The sequence below is a fragment of the Saccopteryx leptura genome, chromosome 1 (genome assembly GCF_036850995.1).
Source record: "Saccopteryx leptura isolate mSacLep1 chromosome 1, mSacLep1_pri_phased_curated, whole genome shotgun sequence".
Lineage (NCBI taxonomy): Eukaryota > Metazoa > Chordata > Mammalia > Chiroptera > Emballonuridae > Saccopteryx > Saccopteryx leptura.
In genome coordinates this window covers 372,834,598-372,852,292 of record NC_089503.1, presented here as the reverse complement: position 1 = coordinate 372,852,292, position 17,695 = coordinate 372,834,598, and the positions used below count along the sequence as shown (strand labels likewise).

At 39.7% G+C, this 17,695-nt stretch overlaps 1 protein-coding gene across 3 annotated transcripts in view; it reads left to right on the top strand.

Annotated features, from left to right (window-relative positions):
• CD2AP (CD2 associated protein) overlaps window positions 1–17,695 on the top strand; it is a 109,064-nt gene that overhangs the window by 64,526 nt on the left and 26,843 nt on the right. For all 3 annotated transcript variants that reach the window (XM_066359244.1, XM_066359242.1, XM_066359245.1), the window contains 6 exons: window positions 3,438–3,625; window positions 7,257–7,335; window positions 7,705–7,799; window positions 8,819–8,923; window positions 10,317–10,353; window positions 13,997–14,059. In XM_066359244.1, coding sequence (XP_066215341.1) covers window positions 3,438–3,625; window positions 7,257–7,335; window positions 7,705–7,799; window positions 8,819–8,923; window positions 10,317–10,353; window positions 13,997–14,059 — 567 coding nt within the window. The remainder of the gene's footprint in view (window positions 1–3,437; window positions 3,626–7,256; window positions 7,336–7,704; window positions 7,800–8,818; window positions 8,924–10,316; window positions 10,354–13,996; window positions 14,060–17,695) is intronic.

Sequence of the window (17,695 nt, the reverse complement as noted above, 5' to 3'; positions counted from 1 at the left end):
GAAATCAATACATTCTTAAATATGAAATTTGAAATTCAAAGCCAGGGAAGGAAAATTCTAAATATAAATACTACTTAATTCAAAATTCATATATTTATTTATTCAGTATATTGAGTTCTTATTTTGGGGCATATTGTGCAAGGTTCTGGAAATAATGAGCTGTTAATATAGGCTCATTACATGATTCTTCTCCAAACTTAAGCTTTTGTGCCTGACCAGACGGTGGCACAGTGCATGGAGTGTTGGACTAGGATGCCAAAGACCAGTTTCGAGACCCTGAGGTCGCCAGCTTGAGCGCAAGCTCATCTGGTTTGAGCAAGGCTCATCAGCTTGAGCCCAAGGTTGCTGGCTCGAGCAAGGGGTTACACGGTCTGCTGTAGCCCCTGGGGTCAAGGCACATATGAGAAATCAATCAATGAACAACTAAAGAACCGCAAGGAAGAATTGATGTTTCTCATCTCTCTCCCTTCCTGTTTGTCCCTATCTGTCCCTCTCTCTGTCTCTGCCGCCAAAAAAACCCCAAAACTTAAGCTTTTGTACCTTTGGGGGGACAGATAACTACTAAATAAGTGATTGTGATTTAGTGTGAGAAATGTTTGTGATGGAAAGCTTAGGGTGCTATAGATGTATTGGAAAGAACTCAAACATAGGGTATGAGGGAATGCGCCCACAGGAAGTTACAGATTGAGATCCTTGAATGGGTAGGAAATCCCTAGACAAGTTTGTGTCAGATTGAAGAAAGAGCACAGTATTTTCAAGATCCTTGCGCATTTTAATTCCAAGAGATTGTAAAGTATATAGTTGGGTGTTGAGTGTTGAGGCTGGAGAAATTATTGAGTCAAACTTAGAAAGCATTACTAATATGCTAAATCCAGTCACCAAAAAGCCTTTAAAGGGGAGTGAAATGATTAGATTGTTTTTGAGGTAGATTGGTTTGGTTGCATTGTTGAATGTGGGTGGGAGAAGAGTGAGACTGAAATACAGGGATTTGTTGAGAATGTTTTGAATTTTTTAAATTGATTTTTAGAGAGAGAGAAAGAAAGAAATTGATTTGTTGTTCCTTTTATTTATGCATTCATTGGTTGATTCTTGTATGTGCCCTGACTGGGGATCAAACCTGCAACCTTGGTGTATCATGACAGTGCTCTAACCAAATGAGCTAAATGGCCAGGGCACAAAATATACGAGACAGAAACTGCCAGAACTGAAAGAAACAAACAAATCTGTAGTACAAATAGATCTGAACATACTTCTCTCAGTAATCGATAGAACCAGTGGACAAAAAAAGAATAATGATTTAACATCAACTAAGTGGACCTAATTGATATTTACACAATAGTTAACACAGCAGCAGTAGTGTACATAGTCTTTTGAAGAATACATGAGCCTGACCTGTGGTGGCGCAGTGGATAAAGCGTCGACCTGGAAATACTGAGGTCGCCGGTTCGAAACCCTGGGCTTGCCTGGTCAAGGCACATACGGGAGTTGATGCTTCCAGCTCCTCCCCCCCTTCTCTCTCTCTGTCTCTCCTCTCTCTCTCTCTCTCTGTCTCTCCCTCTCCTCTCTAAAATGAATTTTAAAAAAAATTTAAAAAAAAAGAATACATGAAATATTTACCAGATAGACCCTATGTTTGGGCATCAGACAACTCTCAGCAAATTTAAAAGGTTTGAAGTCATACAGAGTAGATTTTTGTGACTACAATGGAATTACTTAACAGATATTTGGGAAATCCTCCGATATATGGAAATTAAGCAACACTTGTAAATAACCTGTGGATCAAAGAAGAAATCATGAAGGAAATTATAATAGTTTTCGAAATGAATAAAATTAGAAACAAACCATATCAAAACTTGTGAAATGCAGGTAAAGCAGCACTCATAGAGAAGTAGTTTACAGGTTTAAAAGCTAATATAAGAAAGGAAATCTAAATGTTTATCTTAATCTAGTAAAAGAGAAAATTAAACCTGAAATAATTGGAAGGAAGGAAATAAGAGACCAAAATTATGAAATGAAAAATAAATCAGCTGTCAAGGAAATGAACACATTTAACAGTTGAGTTTTTAAAAAAGATAAAGAATCAATAAAGCTATAATAAGACTGATCAAAGCAAGAAGAGAAATATTACTGATAATCAGACAAAAATGGAATGTCACTACAGATCAGACAATGCAGGGATAGTAAAGAAATAGTGTTTATAATTTCACAACTTAGATGAGATATACAAATGTCTTGAAAAGTACAACTTACCAAAACCAACAGATGAAATAAAAACTTGATAATCTAAAAAAAAAGAGAAGGTTCATTGTCAAATATCCTCACACAAAGAATATTTTCTATTTAGGTGGTTTTATTGGTGAATTATATCAAGCATTTAGTGTTAATGCAAATTCTTTGATTTCTTACATCTGATGACTTGTCACATCTGGTGAAGTCATTAAGGGATTACAATCCATTACCTTACGAACATAAATATAGAAATTCTTAATAAAGCATTACTACATCAAATCTAACAAAATATGATACATTATGAATAATGGGGTTTATCCCACAAATTCAAAAGTTAATATACCATATAAACAGTTTAAAAGAGAAAAACCATATGGTCATCTCAGTAAATGCAACAAGTTTTATGTCTTCAGTACTTAGGATAAAATATTTCCGTAACAGCCTCAGAAGGGAATTTTTAAATTGGGTAAAGCTTACCTATGGAAAACCTGTAGCTTACATCTTAATGGTAGATAAATAGTGATATAACTATAATAGAATACGATCTATAATAAAAAGGAATGAAGTTTGGAAGCATGGATGACTTACACATATCCTGCTTAGCAGAAGAAGCAGGCAGGAAAGGTTTACGTGCTATATGATCAAATCTCTAAAAGGGACATACTGGTAGTGACAAATTGAAGGTTTCTTGGAGCTGGAGCAGTGATTTCCCATCTCATGGCATACACAAACTAATTACCGAAATTCTATAGCACACCAAAAAATATGTTTTTTCAGATCTGACCAAAAATAGGTATAATTTTGATTCATCCATACTGGGAAGCTATTATTGTGTTGTCTGTTGTCATTTTTTTGTTTGACTGTCTTAAGGATAAAGAGGCCGGTGACCCTGACTAAGTAGTCAGGTGTTGCATGTTTTAAAAATTCTTGTGGCCCACTGGCTGAAAATCACTGGTCTAGAAGGACTGACTGAGATGGTAAACAAAGTATCCTTTTTGGAGTGACAGAAATGTTCTGTATCTTAATTTAAGGGTTGCATGGTACAACATCTTACTCTTTGGGGTATGTTAGTACTCAATCATTTAATTTATTATTTTTATTTGACATTTTTTTATTAGGAGGTATAGAATATAAACACTGTGGAAGGAGAATATTAAGATATTCAGGATCTTTAGATATCAATCTTCAAAAACAACTTATTCTTTCAGAAAGTGTTTGGACTGGGCCTACCTTATCTTTCCCCTCTCTGGGGAATGGGAATGAAACTGCACCTGGATCAGTTACACAGCCAAAGAAAATTCGAGGGGTTGGATTTGGAGATATTTTTAAAGAAGGCTCTGTAAAGCTTAGGACAAGAACATCCAGTAGTGAAACAGAAGAGAAAAAATCAGAAAAGGTAATGCATATAAACTTGACTGGATTAACTCCACTCTTTCTCTCACTTCTTATTTTAAAATGCAAAAGTTAGCCTGACCTGTGGTGGCACAGTGGATAAAGCGTCGACCTGGAACGCTGAGGTCACCGGTTCGAAACCCTGGGCTTGCCTGGTCAAGGCACATATGGGAGTTGATGCTTCCAGCTCCTCCCCCCTTCTATCTCTCCTCTCTCTCTCCCTCTCTCTCTCCTCTCTAAAATGAATAAATAAAAATAATAATAAAAAAATGCAAAAGTTACTATGCAACTCTTAATGTCCTAGTTTGAGATTGCCAGTCATTGGTTAAGAAGACTGAGAAACTCTTTTGAAGTTTACAGTGATTAATGTTTATTTTCTTTTTATAAAATTAGAATGTTTTGTGGTTTAAAAAAAATTGCTTTTTTAGGTACAAGAAGGGGAGATAGTGAGGCAGACTCTTGCATGCACCTTGACTGGGATTCACCCAGGAACCCCATCTGGGGCCAATGCTGGAGTACTAAGCTATTTTTAGTGCTTGAGGCTGCTACACTTGAACCAACCCCGACCTGTCCTCAACCCCTGGGGCCAACATTCAAACCAGTCAAGCCACTGGCTGTGGGAGGGGAAGAGAGAGAAGAGGGGGAGAGAAGCAAACAGATGGTTGCTTCTCTTGCATGTCTTGACCAGGAATCAAACCCAGGATGTCTGTACTCCAGGCCGATGCTCTATGCACTGAGCAAGCTGGCCAGGGCCATAAATTTAACACAAACTCTCCTTAATGGAAGCTTTAGAGTTTTAATTGTCACAGTGTAAAAATAGAAAAGACAAGGCCCTTTTGCCAGTTAGAGTTAAAATTATATTATTTTCTTTAATTTGAAGTAGGCCTCGCATGGGCCATTTTAAAATGGATTTGCAATGAGATATTAAGTTTACTAGGCACTTGGAGGACACTCTTATGTTAAAAGACTGAATATCAATGTACTGAGGCAGAGTCTTTCGTTAGCATGTGAGGACTGTCATTCACTTGTCCATCCATTTACACACTTTGCCTGTCTGCTAGGTGCCCAGCCATTCCAGGTGCAGCAGGCAACCAGAGTTCTGCCCTGTAAGGTTTACTTACTAATAGGGCAGACAGAAGACAACACATCGCAAACAGATATACACATCAGAGAGCGAAGATGTGAATAAAATACACAGAAGGCACATGCACTGTTTCAACTTCAACAAAATACCTTAAAGAACCTGAGTTTTGTTAGGTGAAAAGAATTCCTTTGCAATGCCTGACCTCTAGCTCTAAAAATAATACCTGATTTATTTTTCCCATGATAAATTTAAAGGGAGTCTGTAACAAGATTGAATAAATTTCAGATATACCTGAAAAAAAAAGTTTACTAGGCACTGCTCAACTTTCCTGTGGTTTTGACAGCAATGGTGAGATCTACCTATATCCCTCTTAAAAATATGGAAAACGTTTTCTTTAGCATTTCACGCACTGTGAAATAATTCAAAGTGAATGTACCATAAATTATAAGCTCTAATAAGAGTATTTTTTGATTTTTGTTTTTTGTTGTTTTTTTTAAGAAAGAGAGGGACAGATAGGAAGGGAGAGAGATGAGAAGCATCAATTCTTCGTTGCAACACCTTAGTTGTTTATTGATTGCTTTCTCATATGTGCCTTGACAGGGGAGGGGTATTCGAACTGAGCTTGTGACTCCTTACTCAAACCAGTGACCTTTAGGCTCAAGCCAGTGGTCAAGGGGTCATGTCTATGATCTCATACTCAAGACGCAACCTCGAGGTTTCGAACCTGGGTCCTCAACATCCCAGGCTGACTATCTACTGCACCACCGCCTGGTCAGGCTGTAATAAGAGATTTTAAAATAAATACCTAAGTTTTTATTTGGGGGACAAAATGGCTACAATTTTTAGAACATTTATTTTAAAGCTGTTGTTCCTGGTGTTACCTCTGGGAGCTTCGTATCTAATACCTGTTTGAGATACGAGGCTGTTGCCATGACGCTTAGGGCTTTGTTTCCTTTGTAGTTCTCACTTGTATGTATTTAACTCTTAAGGGTTTAAAGTATTTCAAGAAAGAAAATATGTTCTTTGTACCTTCTCTGAGATCTGAAACTGTCTAGCCTTAAGATTATAGGACCTAATGGATTCTTGGTTTTAAAGGTAAAGATTGAAATTCTTCTGGTTTTGGAGTGGTGTTGTATAGCCATATACCAGCTAGGAATGTTGGAGAAGCAATGTCCATTTGAGGAGGGACATTATATGATATGGGGCCTCTTTCCAATTCTAAAGCTTATGATTGTATTCAATAACTTCATATAATTAATTAATGACACTAACAATGTTTTTTTAATAAATATTAAGAATATCTTTAGCCTGACCAGGTGGTGGCGCAGTGATAGAGCGTCGGACTGGGATGCAGAGGACCCAGGTTCGAGACCCCGAGGTCGCCAGCTTGAGCGCGGGCTCATCCAGTTTGAGCAAAGCTCACCAGCTTGGACCCAAGGTCGCTGGCTCGAGCAAGGGGTCACTCAGTCTACTGAAGGCCCGCAGTCAAGGCACATATGAGAAAGCAATCAATGAACAACTAAGGTCTCGCAATGAAAAACTGATGATTGATGCTTCTCATCTCTCTCCGTTCCTGTCTATCTGTCCCTGTCTATCTCTCTCTCTGACTCTCTCTCTGTCCCTGGGAAAAAATATATATATATCTTTATTAAACAGAATAAAACTGAAAAAATTAGTATGTGCCTTATTCCTAAAGGCTAGTGTGTTACTGTGCTGACTTAGCTCTGCTTTAGAAGGTCTTTCAGGCCCTGGCCGGTTGGCTCAGCGGTAGAGCGTTGGCCTAGCGTGCGGAGGACCCGGGTTCGATTCCCGGCCAGGGCACACAGGAGAAGCGCCCATTTGCTTCTCCACCCCTCCGCCGCGCTTTCCTCTCTGTCTCTCTCTTCCCCTCCCGCAGCCAAGGGATGGCCCGGGCGCTGGGGATGGCTCCTCGGCCTCTGCCCCAGGCGCTAGAGTGGCTCTGGTCGCAATATGGCGACGCCCAGGATGGGCAGAGCATCGCCCCCTGGTGGGCAGAGCGCCGCCCCATGGTGGGCGTGCCGGGTGGATCCCGGTCGGGCGCATGCGGGAGTCTGTCTGACTGTCTCTCCCTGTTTCCAGCTTCAGAAAAATGGAAAAAAAAAAAAAAAAAAGAAGGTCTTTCAGGACAGCTTGAGCACCCTTGTCAGGCGAGAGTAGCAGAGGTGTGTGTGTGGGCCAAACCAGAGTATTGGCATTTGAAAGAAGAGGCCCAGACCTAGCAGTTGCCAGTCCAGGGGGTTCATAAGGGACACAGCAGTGGAGCTGTGATTCACATCTGTTTCTGTGTGTTGATCCTCAGGAAGTTTGAAGACTTGGTGGCACACTTTTAGCTCATTTTGTCTTTCCTGGTGAATCCCAAGGCTTCATGTCACAAGCAGTGTTTGCTGCTGGAAAAGCCGAGTCAGATTCTGCTTCTAGATATTTAACACAAGTTGTGAATGAGAACTGTTGCATTGGTTTCAGAGGTGTATTGGGGATACCTTTTTGTCTTTAAAATATTTATAGTTGACCTCATCCTTCTCTGTTCTAGCCTTTAATCATACAGTCTCTAGGATCCAGAGCTCAGAGCACAGAGATAGCAAAAACAGACACTGAAGGTAAAATTAAAGGTAAGTGTTAAAATAAAATTTTCACACTAGGAATGTAACATGCTCAAATATATTAGATTTCCTGAAGACATTTGTCAATACTGTACTACTTGATCGGAGTATTAAATCCTGCTACATATAGGTACCTTGAAGTCAAGGATTTTAATGTGCTTTGTTCAGTGATGTTTCGCCCCTTACGCCCCCCAGAACATAGTAGGATCTTAGTAATAGTTGAATGAATAATAAAATTACTTAATTTCATGTATAGTATTTGCTGACATTATTAAATTCATTTTAATAGCTTCTAGTATACATTTCTTCTCACAAAATACAGTATTTGTTAAAAGAATCAATTTATATAAACTACATTATTTACATTCTCTATTTTAGCTAAGGAATACTGTAGAACGTTATTTGCCTATGAAGGTACTAATGAAGATGAACTTACTTTTAAAGAAGGAGAGATAATCCATTTGATAAGTAAGGTAAGATTTTTCTGTTTTTCAATGAATCATATCATATAATTCATTCATAGGAATAATTCTCAGTATTCTTATATCCACTCTTACTTGTGAGCTCCAGAAGAGAGGGCTGGGACTTTGTCTAGTTTGTTTGTGTGTCTTGAAAACCTAGCACATAGTAAGTTGTCCCATCATTTTGTGTTTTTTTCTCTTAACCTAACCCTCCTCCAGGTTTCTGTTTTTACTTCTTCTACCTCATTCCATTTTTCTCACCTAATGTTGACTGTATTGTTATTAAAAACAACAAAGAATAACTAAGAAAAAATGTCCTTCAACATATAAATGGTTATGAAACTTTATACTGTGGAAAATAGTACAACTATTTAAAAGGATGAGGTCATTTTGTAACTTGGAATGAATTGAGGCAAAAGAAAAGCCAGTATTATTGGGTTGTGGATAGACTTCTGTAATTAGTATTTGTAATAGAGCAAAATTATAAATATTTTGGTTTTGGTATAATTCTTTTGACTAGTCTTTGAAATATCTTCCTGTTATTTTAAACTAATCAGGTGGTTCACTATATATCATTTAGAATATTCATACAATGTAGAATAATTTCTCATGGAAGGATGGCGTTTGGAAGGAATTGAAGAAGAGCCTGTTAATTTCTAAAGCAATTGAATACTTTGATTAGTATTTAGTATATAAAATGTTAGTAACTAGATTATAGCTTAGAAATTCATATTCTATTTTCACCCTTCTCCCACTTTTTTCCCTTTTTTCTTTCTCCTCTTCAAGAACTTTTTATGCTTATAAATCAAATTTAAAATTTCTTGACTTATTTTTTAAAAAATTAAACCCAGTTTTATTACTACTGCTAGAAATAATATGTGAGGAATATTTTCTATTAGGAGACCTCATGATCCGGTCTTTTTTTTTTTTCATGTAAAATTAATGGAATTCAATAGTTTTTTATTTTATAATTTTTTTCTTATTTAAAGATAACCCCTATTATCTTAATTATTCTTCATTTTGCATTTTAGGAGACTGGAGATGCTGGCTGGTGGAAGGGAGAACTTAATGGTAAAGAAGGAGTATTCCCAGACAATTTTGCTGTCCAGATAAGTGAGCTGGATAAGGACTTTCCAGTAAGCTTTTGTTTTTCAATGATGGTAATAGTTTAAGGAACCCTTTGCCAGTATTTCTCTAAGAATGGGTTTTTACATTGTTACTGAGTCATTTTGTGAGGGTGTTTTAGATTCATACCTTCAAGTAACTAAATTTTAGTGAAAATAAAACACTATTTCAGTTCTGTGCTTTTATTCTTGGTTCGTTTCTTCCCACTGGTAATACTGGAGAGTAACCTTAAACTCATTACTTTATTATAATTACAGGAAAGAAAGGTGGCCATACTAACTAGACAAATTAGCACTTGCATGGAAGAAATTATATTTTTATTTAATTTTGTTGAAAATAAGGCAGTGTAGATCTTACTGTTATTCTGTCAGTGAAGTTTTGGGACGGTAAGTAATGTCTGTGCCTTCTGATAGGATTTACTGAATCTGTTTTATTTCTCACGGCGAATAAAGTGAAGCTGAGCTTTGTTTGTGATCTTTTGCTTTTCTGCAACTTGATCCTCCATTTTCCCCCCATGGAGGGATGGATCTCACTGAATTTTAAAAATATGTGAGGGGAAAGGGAGTTAGAGTGCAGATATACAGCAAGACAGCCTGTTTGATTTAGGCCAGTGCAGGAATCGAATCATTTTAGTCTTTCATTTTGTTAAGTAAATCACCAGAGATTACTCTGTGGAGACCTCTGCTGTCTGAGGCCCTTCCTTCGCTGGGTTTGATTCACGGTTGATTCAGCCTTCAGTGTGCTTCATTTTTATACTTTTCTTAATGAACACATTTTTTTGGTTTTTTACTAGATGCTTATACATTGTTCATTGTTGATTATTAGTTATTTTTAATTCGGAAAAACCAAATTCACATACTTAGAAATGTGCCTCATGTTTTTTAATGCATTAAGTGAAATATTAAATAATAAGCGAATCCTTATAAATCTCAGAGAATTTGAATAAATTGAGGAAACATAGACCTTTGCATTTATTTTGTCTTGGACGGTTCCGAAGTTAAGGATGAAAACTAATATATTTATCTTTTTAAACACACAGAGTTTCCTTCCTTTCCTTCCCTCCCTCCCCCCCAAACTCAGCTGTTAGAGACAGCGCAATGGTACATAAGAATCTTAAACTATGGGAGGCAGGACAGGACATTTTTGTTTATCATTAAGAATTTGTAGGCTTATCTAACTGATAAGCTTTGAAATTTTTGAATTTTGATCAAGGAGGTATTTATTCTAATAGAATAAATTTTTGTCGGTGACCTTTTGTGGAGTTAGGATTTGATTTTATCATTTTTAGCAGGAAGGGTTTGAGGAGAAATAGTCATATAATTTTGGTTTTTAATGATCAGGATTTATTTTAACTATACTTAATATGTAAGTATTCATCTGCTTTCAACTTTGTTATTTTAATAGAAACCAAAGAAACCACCACCTCCTGCTAAAGGGCCAGGTATGTAAGACAGTCATTATTCAGTTTGTTGTCCCCATTTGTTCTAAAATGGTAAAACTGGGTCTTATATACACCATTTATTTTTATTAGCAAACAAACAAATATATGTTCTATATACCAATTTTTAGAAATATATAAAAATTGAGTCTTACCCTGGCCAGTTGGCTCAGTGGTAGAGCATCAGCTTGGCATGTGGAAGTCCCAGGTTTAATTCTCTGTCAAGGCACACAGGAGAAGCACCTGTCTGCTTCTCTACCCTTTCCCCTCTTCCTTCTCTCTTTTTCTCTTTTCCCCTCCTGCAGCCATGTATCAATTAGAACATGTTGGCTCTGGGCACTGAGGATGGCCCCATGGTCTCTGCCTCAGGCACTAAAAAAAAGTGGCTCCGGTTGCAGCATAGCAAGGGATGGCCTCAGATGGGCAGCGCATCACCCCTAGTGGGCTTGCTTGATGGATTCAGTCGGGGCATATGCAGGAGTCTGTCTCTTCCTCCCCTTCTCTCCCTTAAAAAAAAATTGAGGCCCTGGCCGGTTGGCTCAGTGGTAGAGCGTCGGCCTGGCATGTGGGAGTCCCAGGTTCGATTCCCGGCCACGGCACACAGGAGAAGCGCCCATCTGCTTCTCCACCCCTCCCCCCTCTCCTTCCTCTCTGTCTCTCTCTTCCCCTCCTGCAGCGAGGCTCCATTGGAGCAAAGATGGCCTGGGCGCTGGGGATGGCTCCTTGGCCTCTGCCCCAGGCGCTAGAGTGGCTCTGGTCGCGACAGAGCATCGCCCCCTGGTAGGCAGAGCATCGCCCCCTGGTGGGCGTGCCGAGTGGATCCCGATCGGGCGCATGCGGGAGTCTGTCTGACTGTCTCTACCCGTTTCTAACTTCAGAAAAAATACAAATTAAAAAAAAAAATTGAGTCTTTACATGCTTTAATATGTTAATATTTTTTAAAGTTCCAGGTGTGTAAAATACTTGAAAATAATTTGTATACTTTGTCATTTATTTAAATATTTTATGGATTGATTTTTTTAGAGAGAGAAAGGGAGAAAGACAGAAAGAGAGAAACATTGATTTGTTGGTCCACTCATTCATGCTGTGATTGGTTGATTTTTTTTTTTTTAAAGAGTCAGAAAGAGGGACAGATAGGAACAGACAGACAGGAAGAGAGAGAGAGATGAGGAGCATCAGTTCTTTGTTGCAGCTCCTTATTTGTTCAGTGATAGCTTTCTCATATGTGCCTTGATGATGGGGGAGCTACAGCAGAGTGAGTGACCCCTTGCTTAGCCAGCGACCATGGGGTCATGTCTATGATCCCACACTCAAACCCGTGACCTCTCGCTCAAGCCAAGTGAGCCCGTGCTTAAGTCGGCGACCTCAGGGTTTCGAACCTGAGCACTCTTATCTATCCACTGTGCCACCACTTGGTCAGGCATTAGTTGATTCTTTTTGTATTTTTCCAAAGCTGGAAACGGGGAGGCAGTCAGACAGACTCCCGCATGCGGCTGACCGGGATCCACCCGGCATGCCCACCAGGGGGCGATGCTCTGCCCATCTTGGGGCGTCGCTCTGCCGCAATCAGAGCCATTCTAGCGCCTGAGGCAGAGGCCACAGAGCCATCCTCAGCGCCCAGGCCAACCTTGCTCCAGTGGAGTCTCGGCTGCGGGAGGGGAAGAGAGAGACAGAGAGGAAGGAGAGGGGGAGGGGTAGAGAAGCAGATGGGCGCTTCTCCTGTGTGCCCTGGCCGGGAATTGAACCTAGGACTCCTGCACACCAGCTGACGCTCTACCACTGAGCCAGCCGGCCAGGGCTGGTTGATTCTTATATGTGCCTTGAATGGAGATTGAACCCACAGCCTCTGCATGTTGTGAAAACACTAACCAACTGAGCTATCCATCCATGACCTCAGTGTCATTTTGAGTTAAAGAATTGACTAAATAAAAATATGCTGAGAGAACTTAATATAGTGACCTGACAAATTATTTTTCTGTCTTTTCAGGTGAAATCCCTTTGTTAATGTCTCAGACAAATACTGTCTATTTATGTACTCTTCCTTAAGAGTGTCTAGGGATTAAACAAACTGGAAGAGGGTTTTAACAGTTGAATTAAGCAAACCTCTTAACTTTTTATAATGTGGCCCTTTGTCTATTTTTATGAATTTCAGCCTCTTTTATTTTTTATTTTATTTATTTATTTTTTTGAGATAGAAGAGACAGGAGAGAGATGAGAAGCATCAGCTTGTAGTTGTGTTACTTTAGTCATTGATTGCATCTCACACATGCCTTGACAAGGGATTGGGGAGGCTCCAGCTGAGCCAGTGACCCCTTGCCCAAGCCAGCGACCATGGGGTCATGTCTGTGACCTCACGCGCTAGTCAGTGACCCCAGGTTTAAGCTGGTGAGCCTGCACCGAAGCTGGATGAGCCCGTGCTCAAGCCATTGACCTCTGCTTTGAATCTGAGACCTCACTGTCCTGTGTTGGTGTTCTATCCACTATAGCACCATTGGTCAGGGAGCCTCAAATTTTGTATTTTTATAAATGCAGTACAATTTTTTTTCTTGTAACATTTGCTGTCCCTGGTGGGTTGCTCAGTGGATAGAGTGTTGTCCCGGCATGCAGACCTCATGGGTCAACCTGGTTCAGGGCGTATAGAAAAGCAGTCAGGTCTACGGCCACATCGTTCTGAACGCGCCCGATCTCGTCTGATCTCGGAAGCTAAGCAGAGTCAGGCCCGGTTAGTACTTGGATGGGAGAAGCAGTCAGTGAGTGCACAACTAAATGGAACAACTAAGGGAAGCAGCAATCTGATGCTTCTAAGGGAAGCAGCAATCTGATGCTTCTCACACTCTCTCTGTCTCTCCCTCTCTGCCTCCCTTTCTCTTTTCCTGTCTCCCAAAATATGAAAACAAATTTTTTTTCATTTTCTCTATTTAGAATAATACAAGTCATTTCCTGCTCAGTTTGTTGTTATTAAATTTTTATATTGGCTTGGGGGGGGGGGGGAGGATAGAGAGAGAAACATCAACTCATTGTTCCAGTTAGTTCTGTTTAGTTGTGCACTCATTGATTGTCTCTCCTCTGCGCCCTGACTGGGGACAGAACCTGTGACCTCAGCACTGGGAGGATGCCTTCTCCACTGAGCCACCAGGCCAGGGGACTTGCTCAGTGGTTTCAGCTTTGTATTTGCTGACCTAATCCCAGAGCAAGGAAAACGCAATTTAAAAGTAATTTTTGTAGAAGATAGTGTTCAAGGCTTTTTAGACACTAGTTAAATTGGCCTCAGAAAGTTAATTAAAATGATATAAAATAAAACATTTAATTCCACAGTTGAGTGCCAGCATTTCAGGTCTTAATCATCAATATAGACAGGACACCAATAGAATGTTTCCATCATTAAAGTCAGTTCTACTGGACAATGGTGGTGTGGAGGTGAACACCTTCATTTGACAAAAAGGAAAGGAGATTCCAGTGTTTACTTGTGCTAACAGTGACAGGTGCAGCATTAGATTGAGCCTAGGGATTCTGTTACATTGTTCTTTTTGTTAAACCATGTTTTTATCTGATTTTATTTTTAAACTAACCTTTACCTTGAGTAGTATAATTGTTTTTGTGCTGTGAAACAATTAGAAAACTGTATATACTTTGTTTTTTTTCTTAGCCCCAAAGCCTGAGCTGATATCTGCGGAGAGAAAGTATTTTCCTGTAAAGCCTGAAGAAAGAGGTGTGGCTTATTTTTCTACTTTTAGAAAAATAACTCCTGTTGTCGTTCTAAAGAAGAGTAACTCTCCACACTGAGTCATTTACCCTGACATTTAATAAGTGTTCAGTATTTACTTGGCAATGTTTGGTGTTTCCTGGACGGAACTAGTTTGTCAATATCCATAAAAAAGATTTTACTCAAACTTATACCAATTTATATTCATTAAAATGCTAAATCATTTTTTTGGCAAGGATATAGTACTTATACATAGTTATATAGGAAAACTAAGCATAATTATACTTTTATTATTTTTATAGTGTCCCAGTTGAAATAAGTTTTTTAAAAGTTCTTAGGGATAGTGTGTTCTTGTTTAAAAATGGAAGTGGGCCTGACCTCTGGTGGCACCGTGGATAAAGCATCAACCTGGAATGCTGAGGTCGCCGGTTCGAACCTGGGCTTGCCTGGTCAAGGCACATATGGAAGTTGTTGCTTCCTGCTCCTCCCCCTTCTCTTCCTTTCTCTCCTCTCTAAAATGAATAACTAAAAAAACAACAACATGGAATTGATTTATTATGTATTATTTAATTTCACTGCATTTATTTGTCTTATAAACTTGAAAAGTTATTCTAAGATACCATATGTATTTTGTTTAAAAACATTACTTATTTTGAGAAGTTATTATTAATTTGGAGACTATACCTGCTTTTTACAGAAAGATCTGGAATGGTTATATCTAGTAAATAAGGCTGTGTATAGATGCAAAAACTTAAATACTGTTTAAAATGGTTTCATTTCTACTGCCTATCTTTGTCTCTTACCTAAAATGTGACTGACCTGTCTCAATGCATTATTATATTTACCTCCTCAGAATCCTGGCCATGATGAAGTACATAACAGGGATTGAATTTTCCTTCCTGAGTTAAACAAGTAGGAAACTGGACAGAATATTTGACACAGTTTCAAATACTGAACAATAGGTAGCATAGGACTGTTAATCGTTGAGAGGAGTTTTCACTGAAACCAGTGAGGCAATTCCTAAAATTATCCCTGCTTATTGTCCAGGAGCATTTTGCAGGCAACAGAAAAGAGGCCAGAGAGAGCTTAGTTTCTCTGCGGAGTTGAGGAGACCAGGGTTTAGAGAGGCTAAGGCAGCTCCAGTGTGTGGGGCAGAGTGCGGAGTGGAGGTGACCGCTCACACAGAGCACTCGGAGGTCCTGTCAGCACTTCCCGTGAGGCTTTCTCCGGCTGAGGACTGAATCACACACAGAGCTGGAGAAATAAGTGCTGCAAAGTGTCTGGTGAAGCAATTTCTGGAACTCACAAAAAAATCTGTCTTTACAAGCCACAGTGGGAAGGATGCATAAGGCATAGGGTAGACTTTATGGAAGGGTATCTCACCTGAGCCTGAAGGCTTATCTGAACCTATGTTGGAAATAGATGAAACTAATTTTAGAACAAAATTTAGTAGAATATAAAAGAACACAGCCAGGCCTTATTTTTTTTGTGCTTGGCTTTATTCTGATTGACAGTTATTACTTTTTTTTTTTTAACAAATTGAAGGCAAGATTCTCCACAAGCAAAGATTACAATACTTGCTTTATTCTAGTGGTTTGCAACTGAACCCACAATATCCCCATGGTGTGCCTAATATAACAGAATGTAGCACCAAAATGTATAAAATTCACAGTGTCCATCATCTAATCAAAAATTGCCAGGCCCTGGCCGTTTGGCTCAGTGGTAGAGTGTCGGCCTGGCGTGCAGAAGTCCCGGGTTCAATTCCCGGCCAGGGCACACATGAGAAGCGCCCATCTGTTTCTCCCCCCCTCCCCCCCTCCTTCCTCTCTGTCTCTCTCTTCCCCTCCCGCAGCCGAGACTCCATTGGAGCGAAGATGGCCCGGGCACTGGGCATGGCTCCTTGGCCTCTGCCCCAGGCGCTGGAGTGGCTCTGGTCACGGCAGAGCGACGCCCCGGAGGGGCAGAGCATCACCCTCTGGTGGGCAGAGCGTCGCCCCCGGTGGGCGTACTGGTTGGATCCCGGTCGGGCGCACCGGGTGGATCCCGGTCGGGCGCATGCGGGAGTCTGTCTGTCTCTCCCCGTTTCCAGCTTCAGGAAAAAAAAAAAAGAAGAAAATTGCCAGGCATCTTAAAAAAATTACCAGGTATGGGAAAAACAACCAGAAGAATATAGTAATCCATAACTCAAAGACAAATCAGTCCATTTAAAGACACACAGAAATGAGATCGAATGGAAATAACAGCAAGGACATTAAGACAGCTATTATAAATGTGTCTTGGCGTGTGCAAGAAAGTAGAAGAAATATGAACATGATGGTGAGAGAAAGGAAAATAGAAGAAACCCTAAATTGAACTTTTGCAGATGAGGAATACAGTATCCAAAATGGAAAAACACTGGTTGGAATTACCAGGAAAGTGGAGAGTACAGAAGATAATATTAGTAACCTGGAAGATAAAGCAATAAAGGCCATGTACAATATGTAGAAAAAGGACTAGGAAAAAGTATGAACAGAGCATCAGCGACCTGAGAGACACTGTCAGTTTGTTTTACTTACGTGGAATTGGAGCCTCTGAAGCAATGGAGAGAGAGGGGGAACAGGAATAAATATTTGAAAAAGTAATGGTGGAAAAATTACAGATCTGGTGAAAACTATAAGCCTACAGCTCCTTGAAGCTTAGTGAACTTCATGCGGAAGAAACAAAAGAAATCACCTTCTGGCATATCATAATGAATTTGATAAAAAGCAGTGACAGAGAAATGCATAAAGTCGGGAAGAAAATAACTGTTAACCTTGAGTTCTCTACCTAGCAAATATACCTTTCAGGAAATGGAGGCAAAATAAGAACTTTGAGATAACATCTGAGAGAACTCATGGCCAGCAGACTGTATGTGCTACATAGGAAATGTTAAAAGTTCTGTTCTGGGGAAGGAAAATATGGTATATAGACATCAGGTGTAGACAAAGTAATGAGGAAAGCCATCAATGGCAAATATATGAGTAAAAAGACATTTGAATTCTCATTTTTAAATCTTAACACCAAAACTCTTCATCGAAAAGATTATGTATATTATTTAGATTGGTTTTACAGAGAAGAGAGTGGGGGAGCGGGAAGTATAGTTGCTTCACTTCAGTTGTTCACTGCTTGCTTGTTGTGTGTGCCTTGACCAAGCAAGCCCGGGGTTGCAACCAGCAGCCTCAGTGTTCCAGTTTGACACTTGATCCACTGCACCATCACAGGCCAGGCTTCATTGGAAAGATTTTAAAACTTACTTGAAATTGTCAGTTTGAGTTTAAGTGTGCAAATATAAGAATTGTTTTATAAGTGAAGCAAGACAGATGTATAATGAGGTACACAATTCTTAATATTTTTGTTTAATTTTTGTTTTTTTTAATTTTTAAAATATTTTTCTGGTCCTGGCCAGCTGGCTCAGAGGATTGAGCATCGGCCCAGTGTATGGACATCTCAGGTTCAATTCCTGGTCAGGGCACACAGGAGAAGCTATCGTCTGCATTTCTCTCCCTCTTTCTCTCCCTTCTCTTCCTCTTCCTCTTCCTCTCCTGCAGCCAGTGGATCGATTGGTTCTAGTGTTGGGCCCAGGTGCTAGCTTGTTAGCCCAGGCGTCAATTTCAGGTACTAAAA